General features: G+C 45.5%; 1 protein-coding gene across 7 annotated transcripts in view; it reads right to left on the minus strand.

Moving 5' to 3' along the window:
• LOC115202268 (caskin-2-like) overlaps positions 1-22,256 on the minus strand; it is a 94,857-nt gene that overhangs the window by 31,804 nt on the left and 40,797 nt on the right. For all 7 annotated transcript variants that reach the window (XR_003879934.1, XM_029766309.1, XM_029766294.1 and 4 more), the window contains exon 3: positions 12,942-12,993. Coding sequence is in view for 6 of the 7 variants with exons in the window: in XM_029766309.1 (XP_029622169.1) it covers positions 12,942-12,993 (52 nt within the window). In the remaining variant the exon portion in view is untranslated. The remainder of the gene's footprint in view (positions 1-12,941; positions 12,994-22,256) is intronic.

Below are 22,256 nucleotides of genomic sequence, written 5' to 3' on the forward strand. Positions count from 1 at the left end.
AACGAATTGGCCACTATTCTAGAAAAATCCTCAGCCCTGGTGTTAGTCTCCACAATTCAGAAGTTAAATGCCTACTCTTCGCAGATGACCTATGCCTGCTGTCACCCACAGCACCTGGCCTACAGCAGAGCCTGGACCTGCTAGAGCAGTACTGCCAGACCTGGGCCCTGGCAGTAAACCCCAAAAAGACTAAAATAATGATTTTCCAGAGAAGATCCAGATCTCAGGGAATTAGACCAAAGTTCTCAATTGGTACAAAATATATAGAGTACTGTACACACTACAATTACTTAGGTTTAAAAATAAGCTCAACTGGACACCTTAATGAGGCAGTGAATGAACTGAGAGAGAAAGCACGCAGGGCATTCTACGCCATTAAAAAGCAAATTCAAATTGAAATACCTATTAAAATTTGGCTAAAACTAATTGAATATGTCATTGAACCAATTGCACTTTATGGCAGCGAGGTGTGGGGTCCACTTGCAAAACAAGATTTCATCAAATGGGACAAACACCCCATTGAAACCCTACATGCAGAGTTCTGTAAGATTCTCCTACGTGTCCAGAGGAAAACTACAAACAATGCATGCAGGGCAGAATTAGGCCAATATCCACTAATAATAAAAACTCAAAAAAGAGCAATTAAGTTTTGGAAACATCTAAAATACAGTGACCCCCTCTCATATCATTACCAAGCCCTGCAATGCCAAGAGCTGAGCAAAGAAAAGAGTCCCCTCATCCAGCTGGTCCTGGGGCTGAGTTCACAAACCTGTTCTACTAACACACTGAAGCCTCAGGACCAGAACATCCAATCAATCAGAATAAACCAAATTACAACACAGTCAAAACAAAACTACATTGCTTATTGGGAAACACAAGCACAAACACAAAGCAAAATGCAGTGCTATCTGGCCCTAAATCGACAGTACACTATGGCTAAATATTTGACCATGGTTACTGACCAAAACCTTAGAAAAACCTTGACAAAGTACAGGCTCAGTGAGCACAGCCTTGCCATTGAGAAGGGTAGACACAGGAAAACCTGGCTCCCTGTAGAGGAAAGGCTGTGCAACCACTGCACAACAGCAGAACCTGAGACGGAGCTGCATTTCCTGACAAAATGTCAAAAATATAAAACAATTAGAGAGTGTCATTTCCCCAAATTTGAAATCCTTATTCAAGGTTTTAAAGACCTCTCTGATGAGGATAGGCTACCCATCCTGTTGGGGGAGGACGCAGAGAGCTGTGGGTTGGCAGCGCACTACATTGCTGCCTGCCATAAGTTGAGGGACAGTGTCTGACAGACCAATAAACCTGCACATGTCCTCAACTGTATGATTATTGTTATTGTTGAATGTATGGTTATATTGACCGTTGGTTATTGTTGTTACTGTTGTCCCGTTGACAATTTTTGATTCTCATTTTTATTTATTTTTTATATTGTAAATATCCAAAGTAAGCTTTGGCAATATGTACATTGTTACGTCATGCCAATAAAGCGAATTGAATTGAATTGAATTGAGAGACAGTCTGTACTAGAGAGAGAGAGGCGGTCTGTACTAGAGAGAGAGAGAGAGGCGGTCGTTACAAGAGAGAGAGAGAGACGGTCGGTACTAGAGAGAGAGAGAGGCGGTCGGTACTAGAGAGAGAGGCGGTCGGTACTAGAGAGAGAGAGAGAAAGTCTGTACTAGAGAGAGAGAGAGAAAGTCTGTACTAGAGAGAGAGAGAGAGGCGGTCGGTACTAGAGAGAGAGAGGCGGTCGGTACTAGAGAGAGAGAGGCGGTCGGTACTAGAGAGAGAGAGGCGGTCGGTACTATGAGATAAGAGGTCGGTTGGTACTAAGAGAGAGAGAGGCGGTCGGTTACTCGAGGAGAGGCGGTCGGTACTAGAGAGAGAGAGAAAGTCTGTACTAGAGAGAGAGAGAAAGTCTGTACTAGAGAGAGAGAGAGAGGCGGTCGGTACTAGAGAGAGAGAGGCGGTCGGTACTAGAGAGAGAGAGACAGTCTGTACTAGAGAGAGACGGTCTGTACTAGAGAGAGAGAGAGAGACGGTCTGTACTAGAGAGAGAGAGAGACGGTCTGTACTAGAGAGAGAGAGAGACAGTCTGTACTAGAGAGAGAGAGAGACAGTCCTGTAATGAGAGGAGAGAGAGACAGTCTGTACTAGAGAGAGAGAGAGAGACAGTCTGTACTAGAGAGAGAGAGAGACAGTCTGTACTAGAGAGAGAGAGAGACAGTCTGTACTAGAGAGAGAGAGAGAGACAGTCTGTACTAGAGAGAGAGAGAGTCTGTACGAGAGAGAGAGAGACAGTCTGTACGAGAGAGAGAGAGACAGTCTGTACGAGAGAGAGAGAGACAGTCTGTACGAGAGAGAGAGAGAGTCTGTACGAGAGAGAGAGAGAGAGAGACAGTCTGTACTAGAGAGAGAGAGGCGGTCTGTACTAGAGAGGCGGTCTGTACTAGAGAGAGAGAAAGAGAGAGAGAGGCACGCAGGGCATTCTACGCCATTAAAAAGCAAATTCAAATTGAAATACCTATTAAAATTTGGCTAAAACTAATTGAATATGTCATTGAACCAATTGCACTTTATGGCAGCGAGGTGTGGGGTCCACTTGCAAAACAAGATTTCATCAAATGGGACAAACACCCCATTGAAACCCTACATGCAGAGTTCTGTAAGATTCTCCTACGTGTCCAGAGGAAAACTACAAACAATGCATGCAGGGCAGAATTAGGCCAATATCCACTAATAATAAAAACTCAAAAAAGAGCAATTAAGTTTTGGAAACATCTAAAATACAGTGACCCCCTCTCATATCATTACCAAGCCCTGCAATGCCAAGAGCTGAGCAAAGAAAAGAGTCCCCTCATCCAGCTGGTCCTGGGGCTGAGTTCACAAACCTGTTCTACTAACACACTGAAGCCTCAGGACCAGAACATCCAATCAATCAGAATAAACCAAATTACAACACAGTCAAAACAAAACTACATTGCTTATTGGGAAACACAAGCACAAACACAAAGCAAAATGCAGTGCTATCTGGCCCTAAATCGACAGTACACTATGGCTAAATATTTGACCATGGTTACTGATCAAAACCTTAGAAAAACCTTGACAAAGTACAGGCTCAGTGAGCACAGCCTTGCCATTGAGAAGGGTAGACACAGGAAAACCTGGCTCCCTGTAGAGGAAAGGCTGTGCAACCACTGCACAACAGCAGAACCTGAGACGGAGCTGCATTTCCTGACAAAATGTCAAAAATATAAAACAATTAGAGAGTGTCATTTCCCCAAATTTGAAATCCTTATTCAAGGTTTTAAAGACCTCTCTGATGAGGATAGGCTACCCATCCTGTTGGGGGAGGACGCAGAGAGCTGTGGGTTGGCAGCGCACTACATTGCTGCCTGCCATAAGTTGAGGGACAGTGTCTGACAGACCAATAAACCTGCACATGTCCTCAACTGTATGATTATTGTTATTGTTGAATGTATGGTTATATTGACCGTTGGTTATTGTTGTTACTGTTGTCCCGTTGACAATTTTTGATTCTCATTTTTATTTATTTTTTATATTGTAAATATCCAAAGTAAGCTTTGGCAATATGTACATTGTTACGTCATGCCAATAAAGCGAATTGAATTGAATTGAGAGACAGAGAGAGACAGAGAGAGACAGAGAGAGACAGAGAGAGAGAGAGAGAGAGACAGAGAGAGACAGAGAGAGACAGAGAGAGAGATTGTTGTTACTGTTGTCCCGTTGACAATTTTTGATTCTCATTTTTATTTATTTTTATATTGTAAATATCCAAAGTAAGCTTTGGCAATATGTACATTGTTACGTCATGCCAATAAAGCGAATTGAATTGAATTGAATTGAGAGGCGGTCGGTACTAGAGAGAGAGACGGTCGGTACTACAGAGAGAGAGACGGTCGGTACTAGAGAGAGAGGCGGTCTGTACTAGAGAGAGAGAGAGACAGTCTGTACTAGAGAGAGAGAGACAGTCTGTACTAGAGAGAGAGAGACGGTCGGTACTAGAGAGGCGGTCTGTACTAGAGAGAGAGAAAGAGAGAGAGAGAGAGGCGGTCGGTACTAGAGAGAGAGACGGTCGGTACTAGAGCGAGAGAGACAGTCTGTACGAGAGAGAGAGACAGTCTGTACTAGAGAGAGAGAGACAGTCTGTACTAGAGAGAGAGAGACAGTCTGTACTAGAGAGAGAGAGACAGTCTGTACGAGAGAGAGAGAGACAGTCTGTACTAGAGAGAGAGAAAGTCTGTACTAGAGAGAGAGAAAGTCTGTACTAGAGAGAGAGAGAGACAGTCTGTACGAGAGAGAGAGAGTCTACTAGAGAGAGAGAGAGAGGCGGTCTGTACTAGAGAGAGAGAGACGGTCGGTACTAGAAAGAGAGAGGCGGTCGGTACTAGAGAGAGAGGCGGTCGGTACTAGAGAGAGAGGCGGTCGGTACGAGAGAGAGAGACGGTCGGTACTACAGAGAGAGAGACGGTCGGTACTAGAGAGAGAGGCGGTCTGTACTAGAGAGAGAGAGAGACAGTCTGTACTAGAGAGAGAGAGACGGTCGGTACTAGAGAGGCGGTCTGTACTAGAGAGAGAGAAAGAGAGAGAGAGAGAGGCGGTCGGTACTAGAGAGAGAGACGGTCGGTACTAGAGAGAGAGAGACGGTCGGTACTAGCGAGAGAGACAGTCTGTACGAGAGAGAGAGACAGTCTGTACTAGAGAGAGAGAGACAGTCTGTACGAGAGAGAGAGAGACAGTCTGTACTAGAGAGAGAGAAAGTCTGTACTAGAGAGAGAGAAAGTCTGTACTAGAGAGAGAGAGAGAGACAGTCTGTACGAGAGAGAGAGAGTCTACTAGAGAGAGAGAGAGAGAGGCGGTCTGTACTAGAGAGAGAGAGACGGTCGGTACTAGAAAGAGAGAGGCGGTCGGTACTAGAGAGAGAGGCGGTCGGTACTAGAGAGAGAGGCGGTCGGTACGAGAGAGAGAGAAAGTCTGTACTAGAGAGAGAGAGAGAGAGAGAGAAAGTCTGTACTAGAGAGAGAGAGAGACAGTCTGTACTAGAGAGAGAGAGAGAGACAGTCTGTACTAGAGAGAGAGAGAAAGTCTGTACTAGAGAGAGAGAGAGGCGGTCTGTACTAGAGAGAGAGAGAGGCGGTCGGTACTAGAGAGAGAGACGGTCGGTACTAGAGAGAGAGAAAGTCTGTACTAGAGAGAGAGAGAGAGAGAGAGAAAGTCTGTACTAGAGAGAGAGAGAGAGAGACAGTCTGTACTAGAGAGAGAGAGAGAGACAGTCTGTACTAGAGAGAGAGAGAGACAGTCTGTACGAGAGAGAGAGAGAGACAGTCTGTACGAGAGAGAGAGAGACAGTCTGTACGAGAGAGAGAGAGAGAGTCTGTACGAGAGAGAGAGAGACAGTCTGTACGAGAGAGAGAGAGACAGTCTGTACGAGAGAGAGAGAGACAGTCTGTACGAGAGAGAGAGAGACAGTCTGTACGAGAGAGAGAGAGAGAGAGAGAGAGAGTCTGTACGAGAGAGAGAGAGAGTCTGTACGAGAGAGAGAGAGAGAGTCTGTACGAGAGAGAGAGAGAGTCTGTACGAGAGAGAGAGAGACAGTCTGTACGAGAGAGAGAGAGAGAGTCTGTACGAGAGAGAGAGTCTGTACGAGAGAGAGAGAGAGAGAGAGAGTCTGTACGAGAGAGAGAGAGAGAGAGAGTCTGTACGAGAGAGAGAGTCTGTACGAGAGAGAGAGAGTCTGTACTATAGCTCTACAGGGTGTTTTGGAGTAAATTGTGCCTCAGTGGGCATGTAGCACTTCCTGTCTCTCTACCAGAGGGAGTTGTGTACTATGAAGGGAGGCTGGGGGGTTCTGCTGTGTCTAGCTACAGTAACCGACAGGGCCAGGATCATCTCTAAGAGTAATGGCATAGAATGAGGGAGAGAGGGAGGGGGAAGGAGAGAGGGAGGGGGAAGGAGAGAGCGATAGAGGGGGAGGAAGAGAGATTCTAATCCATCTGTTCAATCCAGCAGCCTGACAGAGGTGATAAAATAATCTGACATTAAAAATGCATGTGTGAGGGAGCATCTCTGCAAACAGCCTAGTTATTAGGACAGCTTCTAAAATCTAAATTAACAATGTCTGTCTATTGGTGGATAGGAAAGTTTGCTCCAGTCCAAAGTCTATGGAGGGACCTCAGAGTAAAGACAAAAGCCTACAGTAAAGACTGAGGTATCTTAGACATATGACAACGCAAATAGAAAGGTATCAAGTTTGATAATGCGATACTAAATACGGCTTACCTGGAGGCTTCTTAATTAATTTAATAGAGTATCATAGACTGATCTTACCATTAGGTCAGCATATTATAATGGCGTTACCGTGAGCTGCACTCCAGGGCTTCCTCACACAAAGAGAGTCTGAAGAAAGAGCACATGTAGGGGAGACTAGAAATGCAGGGCAAGAAACTGATATTTTGCGTGAATAAAACCAGCTGCTGAGGCCCAGACTAGGGATGAGCACAAGTGCTGTCACGATACAAGTATTTTGACTTGGATGCTGATACCAGGTTTAGTATCACGAGTGGTGCAGTGGTCTAAGGCACCGCATCTCAGTGGTTCGATTCCAGGCTGTACCACATCCGGCCGTGATTGGGAGTCCCATAAGGCGACGCACAATTGGCCCAGCGTCGTCTGGGTTTTGCCGGGGTAGGCCGTCATGGTAAATAAGGATTTGTTTTTAACTGACTTGCCTAGTTAAATAAAGGTTAAATAAAAACAACACTCTATACCAAAACGATAACACAGAGAATGTGATTTTTCCCAGTTTGTTCGGCTTTTTAAAAAAGATAAACGACATTGGAAGTTCTTAGTCCAAAACAATGACTAAACCACATCAGGGGATTACTTGTAAAGTCTGGGAAAAATGGAAGACGTTAATATGTTTTAGTGTAGATACCCTTTGATTCAGGTGCAGAGGCTTAGCACTGTTGTTTGGTTAGCAGTGTTTCTGTGGCGTACGTGTGATGGAGTTTGCAAAACTATTGGCCACTGAATTGATGCAAATAATCCTGATTCTGCCAGGTAGGCATAGACTACTGGGAAAAGCTTTCCACCTACCAGACGGTTTTCATTAGCATCCATAATGGTTACACTAAGTGATAGACATGCGCGCACCACACAGACAGGGGCATTCCTGTGTCGTTGCCTCTTCAGAAAATTGCAGGGAATACGAATCCCTGATGCATTCTGGTCATGTGTTATGATAATAGATCATTTATTCATTTGCCCAAGTTAAGGTCAATACATTTAGTTCATTTCCAAACGTGAGACACATTTGATAGAACCGAAAGTAACAAAATTTGAGTACCGAGCCGTTTTTCATGTTGTAATATTGAGTACAGAAGTGTCGGTGCACCGCACCCCAAATGACTTGATTTCCTAAGTGCTTCTGAAAACACTTCACACCTCTGTGAGAGTCACACACCAAGCAGAGTATACACACATCCTCCCTTTCTTTCATGAACCTTCAGTTGAGATCTCTCTCCACCTAGATGAAACCCGTGTGACGTTGGTCTCATTAGGCCTGCCTTAGGGCCACTTAGCCCACTGAATCCTGCCTCTATCCTCTGAGGTACAGCTCGGTTTCCTACCCTAATGCAGCAGGGTTTATTTGGGCCATGGGGTGGGGATGTATTAAGTCACTCAGGGACCAGGGGCTTTACACAGGGCCCAGCCATGAGAGGGACGTCAGGAGAGGGAGAGAGGGAGGTGAGAGGTCGGAGGCCGGAGGTACACAATCCCTCCTCTGTCCTTCCCTTCAATTCTCTCTCCTGTTCTCCCCCTGGCAGGACGTGAGAGTCCAGAAGAGAGAAAGGCCCTTGAAAAGGCTCTGTGTTCAAAGCACGCAGGTCTCTCCTCCTGTCAACCCCACCGTCTCTCCCTCTCTAGAAGAGAATAGGGACACCTCTTACCTCATCACTCTAGCACACCACTCCAATGAAAGAAAGAGAGAGGGAAGGAGAGACAGAAAGAGAGGATGAGAGAGGAGGGAGATAATTATGGAGGGAGATGGAGAGGGTCTGACCTGTCTCCAATCAGGCCCCTCAGTACCAGGTTGGAGTGCTGTCATCCCTGCAGACTGGAATGCACTGGGGTAGTATATCACCCACCCACACACACACACACACACGCTCACACACAAGCAAACACGCACAGGCTCACACAAACACAGACAGACAGACACACACACACACAGACAGACAGACACGCTCACACACAAGCAAGCAAACACACATGCGCTCACACACGCGCTCACACACACACACACACACACACAGCTCCCCCAGCCAGACCAGGGACAGTGAGAGAGTTACAACCTCTCAGAGCCAAGGCACCATCCTGTCAAATGACATTCCTGCTGATAGTGTCACATTCCCCAAGGTGACCTGGCCAGTCTAGTATCTCTCTATCTATCTGACTGACTGGGAGGTCAGAGGCTAATAACTTCCTTCCGATCTGGGCTGTGTACTAATCGTTTCAGCAAACAGAGTGGCCTGGCCTTGGTCATCTAGGCACAGCATCAATGCAGGTGGGCCCTATAGCTCTGTGTAGTAGTAGAGCCAATGAAAAGGCTTGGAAACACAGGAACTAAGACATCACTTTTAGCTACATTTCAATGGTGAGGTCTTTTTTGGATGCCTTTGGTATCTTTCCTATGTTCCTTTATAAGTTAAAGGATTTTATATGACAGCACAAGCTGTCTGAATGAAAACATTTACAGGGAGTTTTTACGAGCGCAGGTTCAGACACGCCGTTTCATTCTCTTAAATATACAGTCACACACACACACACACACACACACACACACACACACACACACACACACACACCTTCCTCCCACAGGGAGCTGTGTCGACATACACTTCTAACATGGCATGGATGTCAGCTTCTATGGTAGTTTGGAAACAGAGCAGGCTTTCTGTCCAGCTCTCAGAGGGAGAGGTAGTAGTGTAGTTCTCTCCTGCCAGGGTTGGTTCTTTCCCTCCATTGCTTCAGATGACAGGGGTGTGTTGACGGGTCCTGGCAGTACTGCCCTCTGTGGACACACAGACACACAGGCCAGGGATCCAAGCAGTCCCCCACAGACAGGCACAGCCATTCAGCCCAGGCCATTCCAGTGCTGCTCTCCATGGAAACGGAACCCCAAACACAGACCAAAAGCTGGAAAAGTTCATGGAGACTCAAATACTAATTTGTCTCACAGGGTTGCAGAAAAGAGACCCTTTTATATATTACAGCACCAGTGTTTGTTCAGCATGCCTTTCTCTGACACACACACAATCTCTTTCTCTCATGCATGCTAGCACATACACGGAGAGAGGGAAAATAAAGTCTACGGAAATGGGATGAATGGGTGCCAAGCACACTCTCATAGCCACACACACACACACACACACACACACACACACACACACACACACACACACACACACACACACACCTTAATAACAGTTGCGTGAGCTGACCAGTTGCCCAGTTTAATAGGTACACCACCCCGCTCACGAAAATAGTTATCTCCTACAGAAAGTGAGTCACGTGGCCGTGGATTACTTTCTAAAGCAGGCAGACAGGCAGGTCCATGGCCCCATCCTGCCTGGTGTCAACGGTAGAGGGTGGTGGCGGTGGTGTATTGGTGTGGGGAATGTGTTCCTGGCAGAGTTAGGTCCCTTGATACCAATTGAGCAATGATTCTTTGCCCTGAAGAATTCAGGGTGTTCTGGAGGTAAAGGGGGGTCCAACCCGGTACTAGATGTGCGAACCTAATAAACTGGCCACTGAGTGTATACCAACCATGTCCACGCCTACAGTAGGGATGAGTAAGAACCTTTCATCATCCTCTCATACAGGTCTTCACCTGAACAGCATTCATAGTACTACATACTAAAGAGCCCAGTCATATCCCCCCTCACTACTGCCAAGACAGACTGAACACTTTCCATGATTGCCCAACAACAAAGTGTTCTAGAAAAACAAACCACACATGAGTGATTACTGTTGTAAACATAATTGCTGTGTGCTGTGCTTCAACATGATAGCGTATGGCCTACTAATGGAGCGCTAGACTAAGCTATAGGATATGAGACTGAGCTGTAGTGATAAGATGAGGGGTCGGGTTCCTACAGTAGTACAGTCTGTGTTTAACGCTAGAGAGAAAAGCAGAGCAGTGCCAACAGCACTGATGAATAATGAAAGACCTTTCCCTCCACTTGAAATTCCGTGTCCCCGCGGGGGCCATTAGAACTCGAGCAGCACACACACACGCACGCAGCCTGATTAACACACAGCAAGACACAAATTAACACTCTTCCGACATGCTAATGTTGAGCCCCACATACTTTTGTATATACTGTATAGTGTATGTGGAAACCTTCAAATAAGTGGATTCGCCTATTTCAGCCACACCCATTGCTGACAGGTGTATAAAATCCAGTACACAGCCATGCAATCTGCATAGACAAACATTGGCAGTAGAATGGCCGTACTGAAGAGCTCAGTGACTTTCAACGTGGCACCGCCATAGGATGCCACCTTTCCAACAAGTTCGTTCGTCAGATTTCTGCCCTGCTAGAGCTGCCCCGGTCAACTGTAAGTGCTGTTACTGTGAAGTGGAAACGTCAAGGAGCAAAACAGCTCAGCCGCGAAGAGGCAGGTCACACAAGCTCACAGAACAGGACCGCCAAGTGCTGAAGCCCGTAGCACGTAAAAATTGCCTGTCCTCGGTTGCAACACTCACTACAGAGTTCCAAACTGCCTCTGGAAGCAATGTCAGTACAAGAACTGTTCGTCGGAAAGCTAATGGCTGAGCAGCCGCACACAAGCCTAAGATCACCAAGCGCAATGCCAAGCATCGGCTGGAGTGGTGTAAAGCTCACCGCCATTGGACTCCGGAGTAGTGGAAACACATTCTCTGGAGTGATGAATCACGCTTCACCAGCTCGCAGTACGACAGATGAATCTGGGTTTTGCGGATGCCAGGAGAACGCTACCTGCACGAATGCAAAGTGCAAACTGAAAAATTGGTGGAGGAGGAATAATGGTCTGGGGCTGTCCTTCATGGTTCGGGCTAGGGCCCTTAGTTCCAGTGAAGGGAATTCTTAACGCTACAGCAGACAATGACATTCTAGACTTCTGTGCTTCCAACTTTGTGGCAACAGTTTGGGGAAGGCCCTTTCCTGTTTCAGCATGACAATGCCCCCGTACACAAAGCGAGGTCCATATAGAAATGGCTTGTCAAGATCGGTGTGGAAGAACTTGACTGGCCTGCACAGAGTCCTGACTTCAACCCCATTGAACACCTTTGGGATGAATTGGAACATTGACTGCGAGCCAAACCTAATCACCCAACATTAGTGTCCGACCTCACTAATGCTCGTGGATGAATGGAAGCAAGTCCCCGCAGCAATGTTCCAACATCTAGTGGAAAGCCTTCCCAGAAGAGTGGAGGCTGTTATAGCAGCAAAGCGGGGGACCAACTCCATGCTATTGCCCATGATTTTGGAATGAAATGTTCAATGAGCAGGTGTCCACATACTTTTGGTCATGTAGTGTATCATCATCATCATCATCATCATCAAGCCTTCAACTCTGTTTCCAGCCATGTTTTTCCTCTCTGGTACACTAGTATATCATTCCCGGACGCGGTAGCTGTCATCAATGCATTGAGTTGTGTGGCAGCTTTTGTAAACACTCCCATCTAAATTGGTCATAGTCCCGCCCTCTACGCCAGACAAGCCCCACCTCTGACCCCGGCCCCCTCAGGCTCCGCCTCTGAATTCCCTGCCCCCCCCCCCCCCCGGCCCCTGAGAGCTGACAAAGAGAGAGGAGGGGGTTGGAGAAGATGCATAACAAGCAGTAAACCATGGCCAGAGCCTGGGGGGAGGGGGGGGGGCTGGGCTCTGATATATGGTGCGCCAATGTCCTGCTCTCTGGACCGTTTTACAGCCATCTCAGAGGCACGGCTTATCTAAAAGGTCTCCCACTGTTGTCTTGGCTCTTCTCTCCACTTTTGTTACTCTGTTTATTTAGGCTGAGTGAGGGGGCACCAGTAGTGTCTGTAGAGGGGGAAGGCTGTTTGGATGTATGTGGGAGCGCTATAAGAGGTAGTTATATTTGGATATCTTGGGTGTGCTAAGCCTATCGGACTCAATCTGAACTCAGACAGTCTAACTATAGACTTTGCATGATCTACTTTTTGACTAGTTCATATTCTACAGGGAGCTGAGCAACTCTTTAAAAAAGCCATGCTGCACCAAGGGATCTCACCGATTTCATCAATGTGCTATTCTATCAGCTACTGAGAGCAATTGTGAAAATTAGTACGGCTCTAGCAGCCGCCAAAAATATCTGCGATGAAAACATACCACCCTGTGAGAAGGGCAAAAGAGAGGAAACGGAGAAAGTGAGAACTTTCATATGGGATCTAAGTCCCTCCACAAAGAGAAAAATAGATGAGGAGAAACTAGACCTATGCTAATAAGCGAGAGGGGAACATTTTTACAGTCAGCATTTCCACTGGCAGACAGGGTAACTGGGGGGTTAGTAGACTGTGGTGTGTCTGTTTTTGGGCAAGAAGCAGTTGTAAAAACAACAATTAAATGAGCGTTTTCAGCAGTGACACCTCCGCTTCTCCTGCTTAGCAGAAGGCCATGATTCAACCCAAGGCAAACTAACGCAGTGTTTATCACAAGCCAAGACAAGACACATTGAGCTTTAAAATCCCAGCACTTGTATGTAGAAGCTACACAGTAGAACTACTGTTTAACAGATACAGAAAGAGTAGCTTATTGGTAGGCCATATTTTATTATATATATATATTTTTTTACAGAATTTGTCAGTCAGTTCTTTAGGAGTGTTATTATCGTCACACACTTACCCATCTCCATCCTGGTAGTTGACATTCAGTCTCTTCGTGGAGCCCAACAACTCTGTAAAAACACAAGACAGAAAATAAATCAACATGCGTTCAGGATATTTTTAGAACAAACACTGTGCTACTGGTTAACCTAGAAACTATTCACTCAAGCCTGGAGGGAAGTGTCTTCATGGTGCATCTTCAGTTCATGGTTTATAGTATTATACTGGATTGGCTTGCTTTTTGGTTGTGCAAAATCTGGAGGTTGAGCATTGTTTTACAGATCTATTATTAGTTCACTCATTATCAGGTGTTTGCTTGCGAGCTCAAAGCATCTCCAGGTTCAACAAGATTATCTGTGGGAACCAACTCAGTCATTCTAAAAGATTATAGAGCATCTGGTTGTGGAAAGGCTGAAGACCTGCAGGCCACAGGACTAAGAGATCCTGGTCTAGATACTCACCCTGATTAGTTGCTACCATGTTGTTGTCATGTGTTGCTACCATGCTGTGTTGTCATGTGTTGCTGGCTTGCTATGTTGTTGTCTTAGGTCTCTCTTTATGTTGTGTTGTCGATCTTGTTGTGATGTGTGTTTTGTCCTATATTTATATTGCACTTATTTTTAATCTCAGGCCCCCGTCCCCGCAGGAGGCCTTTTGCCTTTCGGTAGGCCGTCATTGTAAATAAGAATGTGTTCTCAACGGACTTGCCTAGTTAAATATATATATATTTTTAAATTAGAGGGCTATTGGGTCATGGTTCAGGGTTTAAGGAGAGAGCGACAGACAGTGGAGTGGAGACTCCAGCTAGCTCACCCACCAGGTCTCAAAAACCTGGTGGGTGAGCTAGCGATCCCAAACAAACTGTCCCTGATAGGTCTGTCCCTTTCTTTCCGTCTCTAGAGGCAGTTCATTAGCCTCTCACCCCAGGCTGACCTCTGTGGCCAGGTCAGGAGACAATACACTGTTCGGAGAACAGAGGGGGGAGGAGACCGTGTGTCTTTTGATCTTCTGATGGAGATGCCTCTCCATCAGCCTAGTGTGGCTTTAGAAGAAAGAATGTCACTGGCCACCACAGAGACTCATATGGTGCTTTTCCATCTAGAGTTAGCCCCACACCTAGGTGTCCTCAGTGTTTTATGTTGACATAACCTCTAGTTATTCTGTTTCCATCAGGACTGTGACACTAAAGACTTGTGGCGAGCAGAATCAACAACCTCTGCATCATTCAAGAAGACCGTTGCTTTGTCATGGCTCCAAGTCAGAGCAGATCTGCTGGAGCCATGGCCAAGTGAGACACGGGTGCTGGCCCACATGGATGGAAACCGAAAATTCTGCGCCTTTTGGGTAAAACACTGGGATATATCCTCATTGGAAATGTGCCAAGTCCCTACAGTCTCTATGGGCAAATTCCAGACCTGTCAACTAAACTGATGGAGACATCTCCTGCCCTCCCAAGACGTGCTCAACCAATGGCAGGGTCGTTCCCTTGTGTATCTCACTGGCCCTGCTGACACCCCAGCTTCCTTTGACATCTTTCATACAATTTCTCTAAACATAAGCATAGACTCACCAGTTGCATGTGATAAGGAGCACATTCTTATCGATTCTGTGAATTCCAAACAAAGTTTGTGCTTTGTAGAGTCATGCAGCTTATGCCCTGTGTTCAATCAGCATGTCAGTGTGATGCCACAGTCATCGTCCCTGAGCTGAAAATAGTCACTCATTTCACAGCAAGGTCATTGAGACTATGATTCACCACCGCCAGCGGTAGATATACAGTTTAATGTCAGACACTAAGCATTTGCCATCTGCTGTAACAGTAATGGAGGTCTGTGAGGCAGAGCTCCATCCATGTCATCTGGTCATAAGACAGAGTCTGCACTTGTGTTCTGGTCTCCCATGGCGTCTGAAGGTGGGTCAGCCGCTGTGAGGGTCACTGTTTGCTATGAGTTCAGCGAGGTCAAAGGGCAGGCCACAGGGGGTAACACAGAACCGAGTGGGAAAGAAGTCCCAGACACTGGATATACCCACGGTGTGGAGACATGGTGACAGCCCGTCTTACTACTGCTCATTATGTCTGAGCAGGAGGCGAGCAAGGCCAAGGTAGCCTCAACAGCCCCAAAACAAGTGCTTTGAAGTGAGCTTCTATTCAAGATCTCTGCTACACAGCCAGTTTCCCCTTGGGGATCGCTGTGGCTCTTTGATTATGACCTCAATTCCATAATTAATTAGATGCATCAAACATTGCGTGTCACAGTCACGTCATGGGAACACAAACCCCTCTTCGAAAAAGTTTTTAGATCACTTTGCTGGCCGTGTAACAAGCACACACTGACATCAAACCCTCATGTGACTGACGGGACAGGCTGCCTGGCCTTGTCTTCACTACAGGAACCAGTCTCTAATGCTGAATATTGCAGCAAATTGCCCATTGAAGCTTTCATCTGCTGCACATTTGTTGAAAGTTATTTTTAATGTAGTTTATGGAGAGGGGGAAAGCGCTGCCTGTTCGGTTACAACGTTTTGAGGACTCCATATCTTTTTTTAATTTAAAGCTAAAAGTATAACGTACCATAGATTTGGTACCGCAAGAATGCTGGGCAAAGGGGAGATTTTGCTAAAGTCTCCACATTTGAGAATTCTGTCTTGGAACAAGTTCATGGATTCAAGTCGCAGCCTGTGTCTCTGGTGCGACTGGCAGAAACAGAATCTGTTGTAAAATATCAGACTAAAATTAGACAACCACTGTGAGTATCAAAACTATGATTATATGTTCTTCCATAAAAGAGCAGGCAACGCCTCAAAAATCCATTTTGTTTCTGGGGCTCAAATGACTGCACTTAGGTCTAGGCAATAAACATACAAAAGTTCAGGTCATAATTTTCCTTCTGCACTCATTGTGGTGTAGAACAGAGACCAGGCCACCAGTATCCATCCAAAATGTGAGGCAGGAACAGCTCTGTTACAGAAGAAAGAGCTTTCAAAAGTAGGCCTTGTCGAAAACTGATCTGTGAAAAACGTCAGCAGTCCCATCATGTCATATTCCCTGCCATTTGACTCAATGCCCGAGATTCAAGCTTTAAGTTGCAATAATACCTTTAAAGGACCTTTTTTTTAAAAAAACGCCACATCTACATCTTCCAGATTAATTGTGAGTAAATATTTATGGCTATTTTGTATGGTTTTAAATGGCTCGATGGCTGGTTTTGGTCCAACACTACTATGGTATCTTCCTGTCGCAATAACAGGACTTACTATGACTGGCATCACTCAAACCAGTAAATAAAGAGGACCAATGCCAAGATGAATATACATCCCTTGACTTCTCTGTTCCCGAGGACATATTATACCCCTAAAAATTAAAAACATCTGTCATAAGAAACTAGCTCCCTGGTATACAGAAAATACACGAGCTCTGAAGCAAGCTTCCAGAAAATTGGAACGGAAATGGCGCCACACTAAACTGGAAGTCTTCCGACTAGCTTGGAAAGACAGTACCGTGCAGTATCGAAGAGCCCTCACTGCTGCACGATCATCCTATTTTTCCAACTTAATTGAGGAAAATAAGAACAATCCGAAATTTCTTTTTGACACTGTCGCAAAGCTAACTAAAAAGCAGCATTCGCAAATGGAGGATGGCTTTCACTTCAGCAGTAATACATTTATGAACTTTTTTGAGGAAAAGATCATGATCATTAGAAAGCAAATTACGGACTCCTCTTTAAATCTGGGTATTCCTCCAGGGCTTCATTGTCCAGAGTCTGCACAACTCTGCCAGGACCTTGGCTCAAGGGAGATACTAAAGTGTTTTAGTACTATATCTCTTGACACAATGATGAAAATAATCATGGCCTCCAAACCCTCAAGCTGCATACTGGACCCTATTCCAACTAAACTACTGAAAGAGCTGCTTCCTGTGCTTGGCCCTCCTATGTTGAACATAATAAACGGCTCTCTATCCACCGGATGTGTACCAAGCTCACTAAAAGTGGCAGTAATAAAGCCTCTCTTGAAAAAGCCGAATCTTGACCCAGAAATTATAAAAAACTATCGGCCTATATCGAATCTTCCATTCCTCTCAAAAATTTTAGAAAAAGTTGTTGCGCAGCAACTCACTGCCTTCCTGAAGACAAACAATGTATACGAAACGCTTCAGTCTGGTTTTAGACCCCATCATAGCACTGAGACTGCACTTGTGAAGGTGGTAAATGACCTTTTAATGACGTCAGACCGAGGCTCTGCATCTGTCCTCATGCTCCTAGATCTTAGTGCCGCTTTTGATACCATCGATCACCACATTCTTTTGGAGAGATTGGAAACCCAAATTGGTCTACATGGACAAGTTCTGGCCTGGTTTAGATCTTATCTGTCGGAAAGATATCAGTTTGTCTCTGTGAATGGTTCGTCCTCTGACAAATCAATTGTAAATTTCGGTGTTCCTCAAGGTTCCGTTCTAGGACCACTATTGTTTTCACTATATATTTTACCTCTTGGGGATGTCATTCGAAAACATAATGTTAAATTTCACTGCTATGCGGACGACACACAGCTGTACATTTCAATGAAACATGGTGAAGCCCCAAAATTGCCCTCGCTAGAAGCCTGTGTTTCAGACATAAGGAAGTGGATGGCTGCAAATTTTCTACTTTTAAACTCGGACAAAACAGAGATGCTTGTCCTAGGTCCCAAGAAACAAAGAGATCTTCTGTTGAATCTGACAATTAATCTGGATGGTTGTACAGTCGTCTCAAATAAAACTGAAGGACCTCGGCGTTACTCTGGACCCTGATCTCTCTTTTGAAGAACATATCAAGACTGCTTCAAGGACAGCTTTTTTCCATCTACGTAACATTGCAAAAATCAGAAACTTTCTGTCCAAAAATGACGCAGAAAAATTAATCCATGCTTTTGTTACTTCTAGGCTCGACTACTGCAATGCTCTACTTTCCGGCTACCCGGATAAAGCACTAAACAAACTTCAGTTAGTGCTAAATACGGCTGCTAGAATCCTGACTAGAACCAAAAAATTTGATCATATTACTCCAGTGCTAGCCTCCCTACACTGGCTTCCTGTTAAGGCAAGGGCTGATTTCAAGGTTTTACTGCTAACCTACAAAGCATTACATGGGCTTGCTCCTACCTATCTTTCCGATTTGGTCCTGCCGTACATACCTACACGTACGCTACGGTCACAAGACGCAGGCCTCCTAATTGTCCCTAGAATTTCTAAGCAAACGGCTGGAGGTAGGGCTTTCTCCTATAGAGCTCCATTTTTATGGAATGGTCTGCCTACCCATGTGAGAGACGCAGACTCAGTCTCAACCTTTAAGTCTTTACTGAAGACTTATCTCTTCAGTAGGTCCTATGATTAAGTATAGTCTGGCCCAGGAGTGTGAAGGTGAACGGAAAGGCTGGAGCAACGAACCGCCCTTGCTGTCTCTGCCTTGTCGGTTCCCCTCTTCCCACTGGGATTCTCTGCCTCTAACCCTTTTACAGGGGCTGAGTCACTGACTTACTGGTGTTCTTCCATGCCGTCCATGGGAGGGGTGCGTCACTTGAGTAGGTTGAGCCACTGACGTGGTCTTCCTGTCTGGGTTGGCGCCCCCCCCTTGGGTTGTGCCGTGGCGGACATCTTTGTGGGCTATACTCGGCCTTGTCTTCGGACGGTAAGTTGGTGGTTGTAGATATCCCTCTAGTGGTGTGGGGGCTGTGCTTTGGCAAAGTGGGTGGGGTTATATCCTGCCTGTTTGGCCCTGTCCGGGGGTATCATCGGATGGGGCCACAGTGTCTTCTGATCCCTCCTGTCTCAGCCTCCAGTATTTATGCTGCAGTAGTTTATGTGTCGGGGGGCTAGGGTCAGTCTGTTACATCTGGAGTATTCTCTTGTCTTATCCGGTGTCCTGTGTGAATGTAAATATGCTCTCTCTAATTCTCTCTTTCTTTCTTTCTCTCGGAGGACCTGAGCCCTAGGACTACCTGGCATGATGACTCCTTGCTGTCCCCAGTCCACCTGGCCATGCTGCTGCTCCAGTTTCAACTGTTCTGCCTGCGGCTACGGAACCCTGACCTGTTCACCGGACGTGCTTGTTGCACCCTCGACAATTACTATGATTATTATTATTTGACCATGCTGGTCATTTACGAACATTTTAACATCTTGACCATGTTCTGTTATAATATCCACCCGGCACAGCCAGAAGAGGACTGGCCACCCCTCATAGCCTGGTTCCTCTCTAGGTTTCTTCCTAGGTTTTTGGCCTTTCTCAGGAGTTTTTCCTAGGGAGTTTTTCCCAGCCACCGTGCTTCTTTCACATGCATTGCTTGCTGTTTGGGGTTTTAGGCTGGGTTTCTGTACAGCACTTTGAGATTTCAGCTGATGTACGAAGGGCTATATAAATAAATTTGATTTGATTTTGATTTGATTTGATTTGATATTATACTCAAATAGTGACAAATTAGGTGAACTATAGTAGTGGTTTACCAGCTGGCCATCTTCCTCCTCGGGAGCTGCAACCAGTCAACGAGGAAGCATCTTGCTTGGATGATTAAAGGGCTGAAGAAAGCCCTTTCCTCCCCTCGCCTTATGGAGGCCTGATTGTTTAGCATCTGAGACAGAGTGTTTGATCTGATGGCACTATTTGAAGACTCAAGAGTGTCAGCGAAAACCCTGGGTCCACAATGAGGGCTGGTGGAGTCCAGCGAATTCATAGCTCTGCTGTGCTCCTAGGGCTCTCACAGGCCTGGCACTGGAACACAGGAAGCTGCATGCAGTATGGCTAAGGAAGGAACGGGACGGGACCTGCAGCGTCTTAGAGTCACACTTACTACACTTTATGTAAAAATACAGTCGGCTACACATATTACTGAAATGTAAACTTGCGTACTTGCTACGTCTCGACTGCTACCTCCAGGTAGAGCATGACACCCACCAAACAGTTACCCCCCTGGAAGCGGGGCAGTACAAACAGAATAAATGGTAATAGCAGAGCAATGTTTTTGAATATCAGAGTCGTTTTATTGAGTTTTCACCTGGATTATTTTTTTTACCTGGAATGCATCCCTGTTACATTCTAGGGATGAGCATGAGTAATTGATTGCTCGAACGGAGGTCAAAACTCAATCTTTAACCAGAGATAAAATAAAAAAATTAAATCCAGTGCAGGCCTTCTGTTCTAAAAATAGCTTGTTCTTTTTATTCCGAGAACTCAAAAGAAAATCATGTTACTCGAACAGTCAAATAATGACAAATGGCCATCCTTATTACAGTGAGGGGAAAAAGTATTTGATCCCCTGCTGATTTTGGATGTTTGCCCACTGACAAAGAAATGAACGGTCTATAATTTTAATGGTAGGTTTATTTGATCAGTGAGAGACAGAATAACAACAAAGAAATCCAGAAAACCACGTGTCAAAAATGTTATAAATTGCATTTTAATGAGGGAAATAAGTATTTGACCCCTCTGCAAAACATGACTTAATACTTGGTGGCAAAACCCTTGTTGGCAATCACAGAGGTCAGATGTTTCTTGTAGTTGGCCACCAGGTTTGCACACATCTCAGGAGGGATTTTGTCCCACTCCTCTTTGCAGATCTTCTCCAAGTCATTATGGTTTCGAGGCTGACGTTTGCAACTCGAACCTTCAGCTCCCTCCACAGATTTTCTATGGGATTAAGGTCTGGAGACTGGCTAGGCCACTCCAGGACCTTAATGTGTTTCTTCTTGAGCCACTCCTTTGTTGCCTTGGCTGTGTGTTTTGGGCCATTGTCATGCTGGAATACCCATCCACGACCCATTTTCAATGCCCTGGCTGAGGGAAGGAGGTTCTCACCCAAGATTTGACGGTACATGGCCCCGTCCATCGTCCCTTTGATGCGGTGAAGTTGTCCTGTCCCCTTAGCAGAAAAACACCCCCAAAGCATAATGTTTCCACCTCCATGTTTGACGGTGGGGATGGTGTTCTTGGGGTCATAGGCAGCATTCCTCCTCCTCCAAACACGGCGAGTTGAGTTGATGCCAAAGAGCTCCATTTTGGTCTCATCTGACCACAACACTTTTACCCAGTTGTCCTCTGAATCATTCAGATGTTCATTGGCAAACTTCAGACGGGCATGTATATGTGCTTTCTTGAGCAGGGGGACCTTGCGGGCGCTGAAGGATTTCAGGTCCTTCACGGCATTTACATTTACATTTTAGTCATTTAGCAGACACTCTTATCCAGAGTGACTTACAGTAGTGAATGCATACATTTCATACATTTTTTGTTTCTGTGCTGGCCCCCCGTGGGAATCGAACCCACAACCCTGGTGTTGCAAACACCATGCTCTACCAACTGAGCTACAGGGAAGACGAGCATAGTGTGTTACCAATTGTTTTCTTGGTGACTATGGTCCCAGCTGCCTTGAGATCATTGACAAGATCCTCCCGTGTAGTTCTGGGCTGATTCCTCACCGTTCTCATGATCATTGCAACCCCACGAGGTGAGATCTTGCATGGAGCCCCAGGCCAAGGGAGATTGACAGTTCTTTTGTGTTTCTTCCAGTTGCGAATAATCGCACCAACTGTTGTCACCTTCTCACCAAGTTGCTTGGCGATGGTCTTGTAGCCCATTCCAGACTTGTGTAGGTTTACAATCTTGTCCCTGACATCCTTGGAGAGCTCTTTGGTCTTGGCCATGGTGGAGAGTCTGGAATCTGATTGATTGATTGCTTCTGTGGACAGGTGTCTTTTATACAGGTAACAAGCTGAGATTAGGAGCACTCCCTTTAAGAGTGTGCTCCTAATCTCAGCTCGTTACCTGTATAAAAGACACCTGGGAAAGCCAGAAATCTTTCTGATTGAGAGGGGGTCAAATACTTATTTCCCTCATTAAAATACAAATTCATTTATAACATTTTTGACATGCATTTTTATGGATTTTGTTGTTGTTATTCTGTCTCTCACTGTTCAAATAAACCTACCATTAAAATTATAGACGGATCATTCCTTTGTCAGTGGGAAAACGTACAAAATCAGCAGGGGATCAAATACTTTTCCCCCTCACTGTACATTCTGAAATTGTCGCAGTAGCTGCCGGCTGCACTGAGCCACGTAAAACTATGGAAGCCCATCTCCACAGGCGAGAAAATAAACCCCTTAAAAGGGAAGGTAGCATACACAGAACCACATGTAACATATGGATTTGCATTAGTATACACATTAAAAGTCCCACTGCAACGTTACACCTCACTTTTCTTATTTCTCAAGTTATTACATAAAACCAAATCAGAATTACGAAGAATGCCGAAGTCATGTCGGAAAACGTTTTTCTGAGTGTGTGGTGTAATATGGATTACA

The sequence above is a fragment of the Salmo trutta genome, chromosome 1 (genome assembly GCF_901001165.1).
Source record: "Salmo trutta chromosome 1, fSalTru1.1, whole genome shotgun sequence".
Lineage (NCBI taxonomy): Eukaryota > Metazoa > Chordata > Actinopteri > Salmoniformes > Salmonidae > Salmo > Salmo trutta.